This window comes from Mercenaria mercenaria, chromosome 6 (assembly GCF_021730395.1).
Source record: "Mercenaria mercenaria strain notata chromosome 6, MADL_Memer_1, whole genome shotgun sequence".
Classification (NCBI taxonomy): domain Eukaryota; kingdom Metazoa; phylum Mollusca; class Bivalvia; order Venerida; family Veneridae; genus Mercenaria; species Mercenaria mercenaria.
Genome location: NC_069366.1, coordinates 71,942,267 through 71,959,234, shown reverse-complemented (window position 1 = coordinate 71,959,234; position 16,968 = coordinate 71,942,267). Strand labels below are relative to the sequence as shown.

At 35.0% G+C, this 16,968-nt stretch overlaps 1 protein-coding gene across 1 annotated transcript in view; it reads right to left on the bottom strand.

Annotated features, from left to right (window-relative positions):
• The window catches only part of LOC123548638 (protein naked cuticle homolog 2-like), an 85,054-nt gene extending 75,407 nt beyond the window's left edge, over positions 1 to 9,647 (bottom strand). Inside the window, exons 1-3 of the mRNA XM_053546890.1 lie at positions 9,456 to 9,647; positions 7,431 to 7,463; positions 5,349 to 5,461 (exon numbers count right to left, since the gene is read on the bottom strand). Coding sequence (XP_053402865.1) covers positions 5,349 to 5,461; positions 7,431 to 7,463; positions 9,456 to 9,483 — 174 coding nt within the window. The 5' untranslated portion in view covers positions 9,484 to 9,647. The remainder of the gene's footprint in view (positions 1 to 5,348; positions 5,462 to 7,430; positions 7,464 to 9,455) is intronic.
• Between the last annotated feature and the right edge of the window lie 7,321 nt (positions 9,648 to 16,968).

Genomic DNA, 16,968 nt, shown 5'->3' with positions numbered 1-16,968 from the left:
GTTATACATGAAAACCTAATATAGCACTACCCCTTGACAACCATTAATGGCCTGAGGTAGACTTTGACAGTTTTGGTCACATACCTTAGCTGAACATTCCTGTGAATAATTTCTGATTCTCATGTTCCACTAAGTATAAAGCTGACAACAAAACATATATTTTACTGGTAAAAAAAAAAAAAAACACCTCAAATTGTCTTTTACTTTTGTCTTTAACCTTTACCTTCATCTTTTACCTTGGAGTCTTATACAGTAAATGTATAAACAGATATATAAAGAATAGCAATCTTTATTGACAGGTAAATTAGATAGCCTTGATTACAAATTTTTTTTTTCATTTCAAAAGGCAAAATCAAAGACCAGGCCATTAATTAAATGCCAACAGCTGATGAATTGAGGTGTAAGTGACTAATAATTCATCTGTCAGTGCCCCAAGGTGTTACACTGTTTTAACTATACTAGCCAAGTTCAAAGCTGGACTTGTATACCACAATACATCATAACATGATAATTATTCCCTTTCATCAAGATCTGACAAACACTTTGATGTTAAACCAGGAATGCTGGTAAAAAATACTGTATAATAAAATCAGTCTGAGATAGGCTTTCACTTTCCTTTTTTCTGGGGATGGGGATATTCTCAGCAAGGGGTCACACCCACTGACCAACTCCTCAGATGATCAAACATAATATCAGGGCTCACACAGACCTTACCTACTGTCATCTGTCTAGTCATCAGAGAGAACATCAGTTTTGCTTGCATTCAGCCTGGATCAAACTTGCAACTGAAATGCCTTACCTATTACAAGGATTCAAACAAAATAAATCTGGTCCCAATAGGATACACATTTTCACCATACTAGACAGACAACTGTACTTTACCTGGAGGAATGGCTACTTGTAACATCAAAGATTTGTTGAAGGTGAGAATTCCAATTTACAAGCCCTTTGATCTTTGGTGATAATTGTCTTTTGATGATGCCTTCCATAGTTGTGTCCAGCAAATGACCACCATATTGGTGTGAAATCTGACATGGTCATTCAAGCCCTGGTCTATAATTTCTACACATCTTAAGATGCAGGTTGTCACCAGGCCTTTAAATGTGACAAATTTATTGTGGGAACAACTTTAGCAGGTAATTATTTACTTGACATCAATAAAATATACTCTTTGTTTTATAGCTCCCTGGCTTCTGATTAAACAAGACAATCCTACATTCAGTATGACCAAAGACTCTTCTGTCTAAATATTTCTTTTCAGCTAAAGCCCAATCCTGTTCAAAGAGGAACATATACAAATGACTGAGAAGAGACCCTGAAGCTTCTATCAATCATTCAGTCTACATACTGGTGTTTAAATAGTGTTACTTGGGGGAGGGGGTCATTTTGTATTTGGTGTATTAGTGTTACTTGGGGTGGCATGTTGTGACCCCAGCTGGATTTAAACCTGAAAATTTCAGGATGAGTGCTTGATACCTTACAAACGTAGAACATCCGTATACAGCCTTATCTGAAGTTATCATTTTCATTAAATCAAATTTTAAACATATCATAGTAGAAATAATAATGCTTCTTTCACCTTCAGTGTGGAGCGTTTTTCACTCAGATGAACTTAAAATGCAAATATAAACACTGTGTTTACAAGAGATTTCACAAGAAATAGGTCAACATCTATAATGATATGCAACAGCAAACCAGCAAAAACGGTAACCTTTACAAACAAGACCTACTTCACATTTAAAGCCTGAACTGTCATTTTCATTGAAAGACAGTTTTCACAATCTCTCCTAATCTCTTATTTTAATGGGTTAGAACTTCAGGTGGTATTAAAAAAGTTTCTGTACTGACTTCTATGTACTTGCAAGCCTGAACAACAGGGCCATGAAGACCCTACAGTATTGCTCATGACTGTGACTTAATTTAAACTTCTTACTCCCTATAAACTTGACCTAGTAGCTTTCAGAAAGACAACCATTCAAAGCTTCATAAAGATCAGGTAGAAAAATTGATCTCCAGAGTGACAAGTAACATTTATTTGACATAATGGCATACCTTTTTACCTTGACCAGATAACATGGTTTCAAAGTTTACCTACATGTAGATTTCATAAAGACAAACAATATGACAAAGTTTCATAAAGATCAGATAGAAAAATTAATGTGGTCTCTAGGTAATTAAGGCTTTAAATTTAAAAAGACAACCTAATGACTCTGTCTTTGACCTCAGATAAACAACTTGGGCACATATTAACTTACCTAGATTTCATATTTCTGAGTATAGGTCTCATAAAGGTCAGGTAGAAATTGTGGCCACTGGAGTCTTTCTATGACCTGGTGCCTACTTTTTGACCTTCAAATTTGACATTGACTTCATAAAGAAAACACTTTTATCATGTTTCATATAGACCTGGTAGAAAAAATTGCCATCTATAGAGTTAACAACAGACTATCAGATAAAATGACCTACTTTTTGACACCAGATGGTTCAGTTTTAAGCCTGACCTAGATTTCATAAAGACAAACATTCTGATCAGATAGAAAATATAGCATCTAGGTTTTTCTGTTTTTGACTATAGTGAAGTAGTTGAGACCCTTATGATCCAGTTTTCATCATCTCACCATGTTTCAAACAGATCAGGTAGAAAATATGACACAAGGCTTTTCTATCATTTTTCCTATAAACTATTTAAAAGCACCAAAAAAATTCCAAACTTGACCTCTGGACATACCAACACAAAAATGGTTATTCTTTTAATTATCCAATCACATGATATAAATGCTGCCAAACATGAAAGGAAATCGTCTATAATGATATATTTCATATAATCTCCTTAATATACCAATTTATATACTTAAAACCCTGCAAATACAGTATACCCCTTCAAAGATAACAATATTTTTAATTTATATGAGACCCATCCTTTCAGGCATTGTTATCTTTTATCCCCTTAATGAGATTTCTTTCTTCAAGGTTGAACAATAATGGGCGCAAGCGGCAGTGTCTTTGATCTCCCACTTGTGAACCATTTCAAACACATAGTAATTAACACTCGAAAATATCTGATTCCAATCTACTAACAAGCGATTCAGACAGTCATAGAGGGTAAAAAATTCTTAGGGCCATAAATGCCAAGTTTCTTTATATAAAGTTACCACAATATGCTTCTAAAGCAACACATACAGTGTTAGAGTTCCACGAGTTCAAAGATAATACAAAATCAGATTATGAGCAATTTTTGTAAGCTCTCTCTTTGAAGTCTAAGGTAACACTGGGGAATTACATAAGCTCAAAGAGGTTTTTGAATACTAAACATGCAACATAAGAATGCAAGGTATAGTGTAATCCTATGTACAAACTTCTGAAGAAAAAAAAACAACACACAAAGTCAAACAAATATTTATAACTGGAGTCACATCTAAAGAACCAAAATCACGCAAAAGAAAAACTTCAAACACTTTTATGCATTTCACATTCTGCAATAATTAATTACTACATCTGCAGCAATACGCACCCATCTATCCCCAAATTCAAAGAATAATTTGCTAGCACTTTAAAAACCTTTGTCAAGCACTGAAACCAAACCCGGATTGTTTTCTTGGCTCTACAATACAGAATACAGTAAGCCCTGGCACATAACAGATCAAAGCTATGGAATTGATCAGACATCAAAGAGATTAAGCAACTGTTCAAATGAAATAAAACATAACTAATCTGCTTGCTTGTTCACCAACTAGACTCACTCAATTACACATCAATACATGTTACAACATCTTGTAAGCATGAATCACTATCATTTAATACCTTTTTTACAATGCTATTTGATGATCTGTCCATCTTTTGAAGACTTTTTTGTTTCTCATTGAAGAAGACTAAAAATGCCTTTCTTGTGAGGAAGTAGTGATCCATCTTTTTGGTCATTTTTGGGGCCGAACTAGGCCCTGTTCCCATTTTTGAATCCCCTCCAATTAAACAAAAAAAAATTTGCATAATATTATAAACCTTCAACTTACTAAAGATTACATTTTCTAATTTCCAGCGCTATTAAATCTTTTTGTGTGAAATAACCGTTACGTGAGACAGACATTTTTCTGAACAAAACTAGAGACACCTATATCTTATTCCATTAATAAAATGGTGAGAATTAAGATTTACACCATAAAAGAAAACTTGATCACCTTGCAACAATAGAGGTTTTATATATCTGGACAAAACATGTCTACAAACTTTCAAATAGCGAAATCACACATGCTTAAATGTACCAGTAAACTTTTAACCCAGTATTAAAATATTCCTTTTCATCAATAAAAGTATTATAAAAAATATCTTTTCTGCTCCACGAATGTGCGATCTACATACCCCCCCTTTTTCATTTTATTTGCGGTCTAACTTCAATAACAGAACTTACATACCTGACTAGGGTACAACACTGAATCAAAGATCAAAGACATTTTAATACTATTTAAACTGTGGCTAAACAAATTCCCGACTTGCGTGTCCAACATGTTATTTTTTCTACAATAAACCATGAATGGGTAAAATACTTTGATTCTCTTCCTTAATCTCAGATTACGACACGACTATTTAACTTTTGTAATTTTTTTTACAAAAGTATTTTGTTTGCGGTTTGAAACTGTCTGCCTTTCATTACACGTATCAGTAACACTGTTTTCTTTGATGATTATAGCAGAAAATACAAAATTTTATCAATAATGTATACTGCAAATATAAGAATCTTCATAAATTACAGAATTTATTACCGATATTAATTGAATACATACACCAAGAAAATAGATTTATGTCGTATAGCTTTGATCAGATTTTTATTACCATAATAAGGCAACATTGTTCTCTTTTCTCCATCTATACTGCACCCAGCTGTTTGTGGGGAGTGTCTAACCCTTTAGAATTGTTAGCCAGACTAAAGAATTATACAATACAATCATGTGTGCTCATTCTAAGTAGTAAGTTTGATTATGTTTTTCCCCTTACTGATCAATCAATTCACTTCTAGACATCAAATTTAAGGGAAATTTGTGGTAATTTTATCATTTCCTTTAGCAGAGGCAAAAGTGGACCAGATCAAGATAGAAAAACAGACTAGACTTTGTGATTCCAATATGTTCAAATGTTGCTCTTCTCAAATTTGTTTGGTGAGAATACAATAATTATGGTCGCATATTCCAACAAACTGTGTTAAATATTTTGTTTAGAGATTTTTAAGATAACAATAGCTGTCCGTAAGACAGCACGCTCTAAGTTTCTCACTGCTTGACTCCGAATTAGAGCTTTGCCAGTAAAAAGGGCTAAATTCACTAAAAACTGGTTCTGTCTTTTTTTTTTGTACTTACAGACATAGACTGGTTCATGTTGTAGTTCGCAAGGTTGTAACCAGTCTTGGTTGTCTTCTTCCAAATTTGCTCTTCCCAAGCCTTGTTTAGATGGGCATTCACAAGGAAACACTCTGGAATGACAAGAGAAGACCATTATCAGTACTGCTGTGACTTTTTTCCTTATATCTTAACAAACAGCTTTTTGACAAATTTCCTTTTTTCTTCATCATCTCTTTTTAAAATCAAATGAGTGCCAAAAAAGCTTAAATACTTCATCACAGTCAATGTTTGTGCCATGTGGCATGGTTCTGGACTTCTAAACAATTTCTTTGTGTGTGTGTGTGTGTGTGTGTGTTCGGGTTTAACGTCTTTTTCAACAGTTTCTTGGAAGACCTGATACCACGGTTGATTTTTTGGGGCACTTGGTTCAAATTTCATAATTTTGCCATGTGTAAGTGGTCTGATAGCTCAGCAGAGCATCAGTACTCCGAGGCCTACAGTTCAAGTCCCAGCCATGACACACATTTTCTCACCCTGACATAATAATTCACTATGTTTACATAACCTTTCTTGGGTTTAACTCCAAAATGACACAACTATAGGTCATGTATGGCCACATTTTGATGATGAAGAAAGATGGATTAAAGGACCTCTGTGGGCATTATTTCCAGCATGGGTGCGCACCTGGGAAGAACCACTGACCTTAAACCTTCCATGAGTCAGCATGTGCTTTAGGTGTCTGCTTTAAAGGACTACTCTTTGATCTACTGGATGTATCAACAGACAATAGGACATTAAGTTAGAAGTATTTTCCCCGAGATATGTTAGTACTCTACTTTGACTTTATTTTGAAAAGTAAAAAAGCTTGGGTATCCCCATGAAAAACTGCATCTGATTACCAGTATTAAGTTACTTAGACTGCCTTTTGAAATACACTTATGTTTGTCTAATAAGCAATGCTATTAATGAAGAACTTCACCCCTGCAAATGAAACGTTACTGTTCATGAACAGTTCATGAACAGTACATGCATATTTCATGAATGGAGTTTTATAGTTAATTAATAACATCATTTAGAATGCTTCTTCCTTTAATTCCATGTAAATATCACCAAACAAACTGTCTGAATGGTTAAATCATGGTGAATGTCAATGTAACTAAGTTTTCCTTCTGCAATCATCAAAATGCAAACTTAATTTGGTCATTTTGGGGAATTTTTGGATGATAATTGGGAAAAAAGATTGTATTTCTCAATTGGGAAAAGGTCCTTTTAGGGGTACTTTATAAAGAAGGAAAAAAAATCCCTGTTCATGAACAGTGCATGAAAAGTGAAAGATGACTTCAAGAACTAATGTACATGAACAGTTCATGAACTATTCACTTCATGAATAGTTCTTGATATTTTGTTGAACATGAATAGTTCATGAACTTCGTGCTATATGTTTTTATTGCGCCATTTTATCTTCACGAACTAGCAGTGAACCATTCATGAACATGATTCTTCATTAGTTCATGAACTACCTGTCATGAGTAGTGCATGAAAGATTCAAGAAAATAACATCATGATTGTTCCTTTAACCTTTTATCATGGACAATTCAAGAACTCTGTGTGATTCTTTAGTAGTTCATGAACTGTTCATGAACACATTTTAAGGACAGTTCATGTCCAAAAATTCATGAACACAAATCAAGAACTGTTGAAGGTTAGTTCATGAACAGTTCTTTAATGGTTTGAAGTGTTCATGATTTCAAGAACTGCATTTCGCAGGGGCACTCCCCTTATCTCTGCTACGAGTTCTTTGGAAAGTGTTTATTATTATTATTATTGCAGAGTAAATAAGCTGTAGTATCAGCCACTGTATATGAATTACTGCTTTTTTGAAAAAAACAACATTAAAACAAATCTAAATAATCAGCTACTAGTCAAAGCTAGACACATGCTGTTAAAATTACGTAAAGAATGATACTACAAGCCAATGCTTAAGGACTTCCTAATGATTCTATTCTGATATAATTATATACTGTGTCACAGATCTATCCTAAAAAACAAATTATTTTTTGTCTAAACAATATCTCACGGCTGACATAGTTAATACCATACCTTCACGGTTTGATGTATCACATGGTCGGTGAACTGTGTACGATTGTGAATCAAGCAGAACAGGGGGCGGAGCATGAAATAAAATAATTGCAGCTACATGAATTTAAAATAAAATAACTATCCATGCTGTTAGTAAATGACAATAATTCATGCAGTTTAATAACTAAAATACTACGCTTGTATAAAGTAACAAGAAACTGAAGTAGCCGCCAGATCTACGGGAGTTAAATTAAGGGAATCACTAATTTAAAAGTTTAAAAAATGTAGATAATGCTTTAGTCTAAGCAAGTGCTGATGATTTAAGACAATTCTAGCCAATGTCTATGAAATCTTTGGAAGTTTTTTTTTAAATATGGGGACAGCCTGAGCCTCTGGAGTCTACTTCAGTGATCTGTCATATTTTTTTCTGCAATATCAAAACTGTTCCACATTCTTACTCTCTTTGGGGGTGTATGTATTATACGATTATTTCACTGGCTGTAAATACAGTTTGGCAGATAGGAATATCTGTCTTGAGCCTCAAGACTTGAGGATAAGTGGTCAACGGAGAGCCCAATATTCCCATCTGCACCTACGTAGCCAGTGACTCGACAAATAATAGTAAAAATAAAACCAAATTTATGACTTTCTTTAAACTTTAAAGCACTTTTTTTCTAATACAGCTACGTAATTAAAGGAAATGAGGGAAATCAAAGCCTGTAAACAGGAAATACCAATGTCCAAGACAAATAATCATGTCTATATATAGTTCTAGATTTCTTTTATCCCTGGCAGCATTTATATATAAAGTTAACCTTTAGCCTGCTGGTGGCAAGTGTCTTTGCCTTTGCGACCAGTGCAGACCAAGATCAGCTTGCACATCCATGCAGTCTGATCATGGTCTGCGCTGTTCGCTATTCAGTCAGTAAATTTTCAGTGAACACCCCTCTGAATACTTAGTGGTAGTGCCCAAATTGAATGACGGACAAGTCCATTTCAGAAATATAGCAGGGCAATGGTTAATCATACTGTAATACAGCCTGTATGCAGTTTCCAAAATAAGATTCTTTGAATTAAAAAAAACATATACTAGTAAGACTAAGAAAGTGAATGTTCAAGATATTTGATTTTTACCCAATTTTATGTAACAAATCTACAATATAAATTACTGCATGACTCTTCTATATACTTAAATGACTTATGTGCAATTTATGCACAAGAGGCATCTACACCCCCAGGTGAAACATGGGAGTATCCTAGCACCCATGTAAACCCCGTAAAATCCCTGTCCAGTATGTATGCAAGAAAAGTGGTTCTGGTCCTTTTTTCTCTCGCCAAGTGCCTTTAACTGACTGACACGAGTGATTAGAAGCTGATCAGTCTATGATGTCTAATAATTCATTATAATATGTGAAATTGTGGTAAATACCAGGTGCTCAGGACTTTCACATTTTAAATAAGCAGCAAATTCCTCCTGTTTAATTTGACCAAGACAGACAAAATTCTCCTTTTTGATGTTTTTCAGATACATCTTAATTTTTACTATTCCATCTGTTTAACAATGGATAAATGTAAACTTACAAATTATATTTCAACCTTTTAACTCTATTATAATTGTTTTAAACAGGCTGAGGCTAGTGTACTCACCACTTTTAAACAGGATGGTCAAATTATACAGACGAGATCGTGTCTGTGGGGCATCTCCAGTCCTCCACCCCATAAACCGTTTCTTATGCGCACAGGCCCTATTTTGGGAGAGGGAGCGGGGAATACCAGCATCAAGCCAACAACACCCTTTCATTCAGGCATGTCCCAAAATGGGCCAAGTATTTCAGATATCATTTGTCAAGAAACATAAGTAAAAGCATTGCCTACAGTAATATATACGCAAATTTAAGCTACACACAAATGCCCTGTTGAGTACTATGTCCAGCTACACATAATGTGTACTATACACAGGGTTAATACAATACACAAATATCACAGGGGCCGACAATTTTGACAAAGGCCGTGCAAGGGAGCTCTCCGGACAATCCGAATACTTACCGTGTTTACTCGCGTTTTTACCCATCATTTAATCATCCATTTCGACTGGAATCTATATTAATCCAAACTTTAAACAACAGATTAATCCAATTTGGTACTAAGTTATTAATATTGTTGATAGTTTGTCTGTAATCCAACGAATATTTGTATCACATAGCTGTTTACTTCCAGCAACGATTACTTTACGCTCTTTACACAGGTCGAGGGCGGGTTTTCCCGTTGATTGACATATTAGACTATTCCATTTTTCGGCAAGGTGTACTTTTATAATAGGGGTCTAAATCTCTAGGTTATGTCATCGTAACAAACCAAAGAAATAAAGTTGAGAAAGTGCATTATTTAATTTTTCATCGTACCATTTACTTTCCTATGTCTTTAAATGTCTTGATTTACTTAAGTCGATGTTAGAAAGTAGGCATTCCCTCATTACAACCAATGGAATCTTCCAACCTTTTCCCTTTGATCTAGCCGACAGCGCGATTTACGAAATTGCTAACGAATAACACCAGAAAGTACTGAAATTATTAGATCCGGTAATCAAGCAAATCACCGCACATAAATGATTTTGCGTGAAAAGTGCATTTCAAAGGTTGATATTTGATGGATCCGCATTTTTGGTCATTTAAAGGTCTTTACGGATTGTGTGTATCCGCGTTACAGTGTATCCGAGTAAAAGCGATAGAAAATTTGGTAAAAGGCAAGAGATAAGTTTGCGAGAGTCCGGTTATTACGACCGAGACGTTTGTGCATAAAAAATAAAGTAGTCCATGAGAGGTTTCAAGTGAAAATATTTATCATAGGCCGAATAATATCATTATACAATTTTTGTATTCTTATTTTGTCTTCCAGTTGAGAATATTGAATTTCCCAGTGAAATTTGGCCTACATGCTAATAAGGCTCATATTCACAAAACATTTTCAGTTTCAGACGAGTTTTATTATCATGTATTTTTAAACTGCATGTTTGATGTGAAATGTTTTAAGTTAATGACTATTCACAAAGTGACTAACCCACACATGTTAGGCGAAAAAGAATTAATATCTCAAAAATACATAAAAAGTGAGTAAGACCTACTCTGAAGGTCTACAAACATACTGACATCAGATTTTTGCAATATATTCTTATAGATATAACCAAAAGTATTGTGCAGGATGTTGTAAACTGTTGGAACGCATCTGAATTCTTCTTCCTTTTTTACTAATACCTAACTTTTGTTTTCACCAACTTTATCATTTTTCAGTGTCATATATACATTCTATGCCAAACTTGTTCGAACTTGATGAACATGTTGAAAATTTTCATATAAACTGGGGACAAGTAGTTTTAATTGACTATATTCAGTACAATCTGATGAAGATCATCTCCAATTTGAATATAACTTTTAGGAAGATCAAAAACTTTTGATATTCTGTACTAATGGTCAGTCTGAATTGGAACTTAATCTTGAATTCTTAGTAAAATCTGTTGCTCAAATTCGACTGAGACTGAAAAATGTTTTGTTAACATGGGACCAGGTAATATCTCTTCTAATTTGAGTGACACCCTGATCTTTTTAGTGTTTTAAACTGTGGCGCCTATCTTAATCCCGGTATTTTGTAACCACTTCATCTTTTTATCAGTTTTAAATCACATTTGGTAGGATTAGTATGTTTCTCATACTATGCTGTAAATTATCAATTCTTATTCACAGCTATTTTACACAGTCAAAGCTTATGCTATTTTCAGAATGTGTTGCCGACTCAAAATATATTTTATCTCTTTTTATCTGATTTTATCAGAGTTGTTGGCCGATAACTTCTTTCAACCGCGCTAAGCCTGAAATAATGCTCGGATCTGCACTTTGATTAGAAGCAACCCGTGCATTTTCTGAAGAGTAATTTTCAAGAATTTGACCATTCTAACACTACCAAGGGACTGCAGGAACAATAGTCTTACTTTAGAGGCCTTAAAACAGCTTTGCCGTAGTTGCTGCTGATACTTGCCATTTGGAACTGGACATTATGGATATGTACAACGCGGATAGCGGGTATACCATTTAGACTCAGAGTAAATGAAGAGTTTTCACAGTTACAGTGACATATTAAACTTAGAATATGTTAGAGATGGGATAGACCTACTGTTATACAATTATATTCGAGAGAGAAATGATAGCATATTAATTATACTTTATTAAAGGTATATTCTGCCCACCTTTCACTAAAATATTTCATCATGAAATATTGAATCATATGTTGAAAATCCTCCCAGATATATTTAAATTAGCTGATGTGTATCAAGAGCTGCAATTATTTGGAAAAAGACTCGTTAAAAAGGACTTCCAGTGTTTCAGTGTCAGTATATATTATGATGTGTTTATTTGATACATGTGTATCACCTAACACACATTAAGGTTTATACACAGAGATATGATTTGTTCTCTATTGTTTGTAATTGTTCATATTTTCAAAAATGAAAGGTGGGCATTCTTACATGTCGGTAGCGGCATAACTTTAAGCAACATAACAGACAGTCTCTGTTTTTCATTTGTAATGTACATACGCACGTGAATCAGATCAGAAAATGTCTCAAGCTCGTGGACGACGAGCCATTTCCAGAAGCCTCCTTGTGTAATTCACCCACACAGTACCACAATGTTAGCAAATGTAGTTGGACAACCTGCGGCATAATATATACATGCCATGCACAGAAATAGGCGCGTACGATTTACGTCCCTTGGTACTAATTGACTTTGTCAAGTACTTACATTGTTAGTTATTGTTAATAAAAACAGTTTACTAAGTGCTATAATCGAGTTTAGGCTCTACAATCAAACTTTCTCGAGAGACCACAGGCTTGAATCCGAGGCGCATTTAACTGGACTCTATATTTGAGAATGTAGGACGTTTTAGCCAGTGGACGTTTTGGCCCGGACATTTTGGTCTAGGATCTTTCGGCCTAGGATATTTTGGCCAGGCATTTTTTGGGGGTCGGACGTTTTGGCCAAAAATAAATTGTGGTTACCTATTATGCAAAATTTAGTTTGGAGATTATTTTAAAGAATGTATAAATGGTATTTTATTTTTAATTTTTATATTCTTTTTTATATGTATACATATATATCTTCTTCTAAATACTACACTCCTTCATAATAATGAAGATTATATGTATACATTGTATATATGTGTGTGTATGTGAAAATATTTGCCATTTACAACAAACCAAGAGTTATTAAAATAAATTTTATTCACAATTATTTTTCTTAACTATATACTATACATGTAACATAATTATGATAACATATTAACATCCAGATCATATTTTGCATAATATGGAAATAAAAAATTTTTTGGCCAAAACATCCTACTTCAAAAATTTTCTTGGCCAAAACATCCTAGGCCAAAAGATCCTAGGACAAAACGTCCGTGGCCAAAACGTCCGTCCTCCATATCTGAATGCTTGGCTCCTGGTCGGTACAGCGGCGATGTGGAGATACCGTATCCCTATTCCATACATCATGGTTAGCTGCCATCTGTGCCGTCCAAGGTCTGCTGCTGCCCTTTATTGGCGGATCACACTGTACAACCTCTAGCCGCTGCATGCAGGCTTGTGTGTAAGGATCCTATTTTGTAGAAAAGTATTCTAGCGTCGGTTGAACATGGGTTTTGTATGCTTGGTTTAAACATATTTTATTCCCAAAAATATACAAAATTATATTGAAATACAAACATTACATGTACAGTTTGTATGCGTGGTCTTCAACTTCACGCTGAGGGTTTAACGAACTTTTGACATATCCGTGTCATTTATCCAGCTTTAAGCGCGGCCAAGTGGCAAAACTATTCGAATTTTTCCCGTCAATATTTACTTTGTCCGATTTTCGCGTGGTCAATGATTGCATATTGGGAGCAGCGGGGCCACCGCCTTTCTCGAGATAAAACTCATGCGCGCAATTTGATCAGTGCGAACCCAGAACCAACACCCTTGATGTTGTAAATATGTTTTATCTATAATTGTGAAACAAAAAATATCGAAATTAATTGAAAAACAAGAGCTATTCGTAAAACACGTATGGCCCCATGACAGACTATACTATTTTCAGTCTGCTGATACAGACAATCATCCTGTAAAGTTTGCAGACTGTAGGCCAAAAGTTTCTTTAGTTATTGAACCGTAAACATTTTCAGTTACAAGAACACTGTGACATTGCCCTTTAACTTACTGTCTCCCCCTAAAAAAGATTTTAAAAGATAGGGGTAGTCTGCTGTCCGATGGCAATCATCCTGAAAGTTTGACCGTTGTGAGACCAAGCATTCGGGAACCAAGTACTCTAACGGTCAACGGACTAACATTGAGCAAAACAATATACCCCCATGTCTTCGAATAAGGGCATTATAACAATTTTAGGTGATGATTATAGATTTTAACACACAGAGGATATGTACGGAAAAAACGCCTTGGTCAATGTGTGTGTGTGTGTGTGTGTGTGGGTGGGTGGTGGTGGTGGTGGTGTGTGTGTGGGGGGGGGGGGGGGTGTATGTTTATGTACTAGGAAAGTAAAGGCAAGACCCTAGCTCATCTTAAAAATATTGTACCTCCGGTTTACTGTTCAAACACGCAGATCCACTCTGATCGGATTTATTAATAACATATGGCATCATTCTAAACTTAGTAGGAAAACGGTCATTTTTCATTTGTCTGGTATAGGCTATTTTTTCAAATGTTTTGTTTCTTTACAAGCAATTTATTATTCTCTTTCTTTCCCAGTTGAAATATTCAGCTAGCGAAACAGTTAATATTGTTGTACTGTAAAAATCATAATATTTCTTAAAGATCAGTAAGTAAAATTAAATATAAAAGAAACATATACATGTGTATTTTGTATCACATGAAGTTGTGTAATGAAATTATATATGTTTTATGACAGATGTCAAAACTTTATTGTTGTCTCAACTTTGACACATTTATACATTTTATTCGTTGATAGGCCAAAATGTGCTAAAAGGTTTTCAACTGTATTTATGATAAGGTAATTATGCTTATCTGGGCACTTTTAACTTTAAGACTTCCTGATTGGTAAGGTGTTGATTGCTGTCAAAACTAGACATTGTAATTTTATTACCATGAACGCCTTCTTTGGTTAGATTGGTTTATAAAGTTAATGACAGTTACAATAAGGGTCAGTTTTATTGGTCAGTTAAAAGAATATGTAAAACATGAATTAATGTTGGATTTCCACGAGAATATTAGAATCTTTTAATACTTAAATCTTTTTTTTTCTAATTGTTATATTCTACGGATATCCGTGTGAAAACTGTTGATTGTTGACGTTAAACTGTGTGGTTTTCCACTGAAAAAAAAAATGAAGAAGATAATCTGGAGCTGTGTCTTATCATTTGTACATAATAAGCCTAGTACTTTAGTGCCTGTAACATCCATCCTATTTTTCGGCATTACAATATTTTGTTTTGAAGAGTGTATAACATATCGTGTTTATCTAGTTCTCCCACTGTGCCACTGTCCATGTACAAAAAAACTATCTATGTTGTATGCTCATAGTAAGAAATTCTGAATTATTCTTTATTTGAAATATGGCTGTTCTAATCAGTGAAGTCAGTTTAAGACAACCCAGGGTGTTTAAAGAAGCATTTATTTTCATGATTTTAGATAGCTAAGTGTACGCACTAATTAGAATTCAGCAAAACAAAGGGACATCTTACACGGACTCATCTTCCTCATCGATAGGAAGTTGTTATCAAGACCGTTTCATTTGTTGCTATTAAATAATTAGATTAATGCATGTTTCTCGTGCGCGTCAAGCTTAATTCCGACCATGGTTTCCCCGTAAGACATTAGCTAAAATGATCAAAGAACTACCGTAATTGATGCGCCGGTGGTATCAATAGTCATCGATCACTTACGTAGTGTGCAACAATTTTTGCTGTCTTATATTTTTTCTTATCAATGACCATATCCATTTCCAGTGAAACTGTCAACCAATCAGTAATTCCCATTTTTGCAGTGAACGAACATGTTTGTTTGATCGTGTAATGTGTTGTTGTTTGTAGTTACAGGAGAAACGTTGTACAGATACGTCCCTGCAGACATGACGTCGGTACGTTTGAAGGCGTTGCACGACAACGAAGTATAATTTTCAAAGTTAGGATAAACCTGGTAAGGCTTTGTAATGTATTATTTAGTCTTGAAATGCAGCTTTCCCGAAATTCCAATTCAGTCATTGAATTCATTACGTATCGGATGCAGTAACATAGCAATGGACATACGTTGGTTTGTAGTAGAAGCAGTCTCCATAATTTATACTTTATCATTACAAGGACTCGATCTCTATTCCAGCAGTCTGGTTAAAGGAAAATGAGATAATGATAATGTGCAACAGACCTAACGTCCTTCTAAACACCCACCTAGCAGCTACTTAAGCAATATTTTATAATACAGATATTGAATATAGACTCTTATAATAACAGCGAGACGTTTTACGGCTACAACAACGTCTTTAAAGACTGCTGTTGTAATATTCAATAAACTCTTTTTAGGCATAGAACACAGGCAAACAAAATGCTAGTAACGGTATTCACAATTACAGTATTGCAGAATTACAACAAAAATAGTTTGTTAAACAGGCTAATGTATACGTTATGTCATAAAACAACTGTGCAATATGAATTGATCTGCACCTGAAACAAAAACTGAAATGTCCATAATTGTGGTAAGTCGTGGGGCACGTAGCTTTAAAAATAGTTCGACCTGCATGTTTCTACACCAGAAATAAACGAAGAATGGACCGATTCATTTTTGTAAATCTATCTAAATCTATCTATCTATCTACCTATCTATCTGTACGCCCGTTTAGGGAAAACGGACATATGATGTGATGATGCGTGCGTCTATCCGCCTGTCCGTCATATTTCTCGTCTTTAGAATAGCTGAGTAACCATTCAAGGTATTGACTTTAAACTTGGCATATAGGTTGATGCGATGAGACGACGGGCGGATCACATGAACTAGGTCGGTAGGTCAAAGGTCAAGGACACAAATGGAATGGAGCTCAAACGTCCTTTATGTTTTGTGTCAGGAGCATAACTTAATAACCATTCAAGATATTGACTTCAATCTTAGTATATAGGTAGGTGGCAATGAGACGATGTGCGAAGTGTATGAACCAGGTCTGTAGCTCAAAGGTCAAGTTCAAAGCAAGGTCAAATCTCTCCGTCATATTTTGTGTCCAGGGCACAACTTGATAAACATTCATTGACTTCGAACTTGGCATATGGGTTGGTGGCGATGAGATGAAATACACAGCGCATGAACTTGGTCAGAAGGTCAAAGGTCATGGTCACAGATTTGGTTCAAATCTGTCATTTTACTTTGTGCCCAGAGTGCAACTTCAAAACTATACAATGCTGGAATATAGGAGGGTGGTGATGAGGTGATTTAAGGAGTGCTACAATCCGCATTACCCCCCAAGCCCATTCCTCCCATGCATGTACACATTGGCCACCTTCTTTCTCTCTCTCT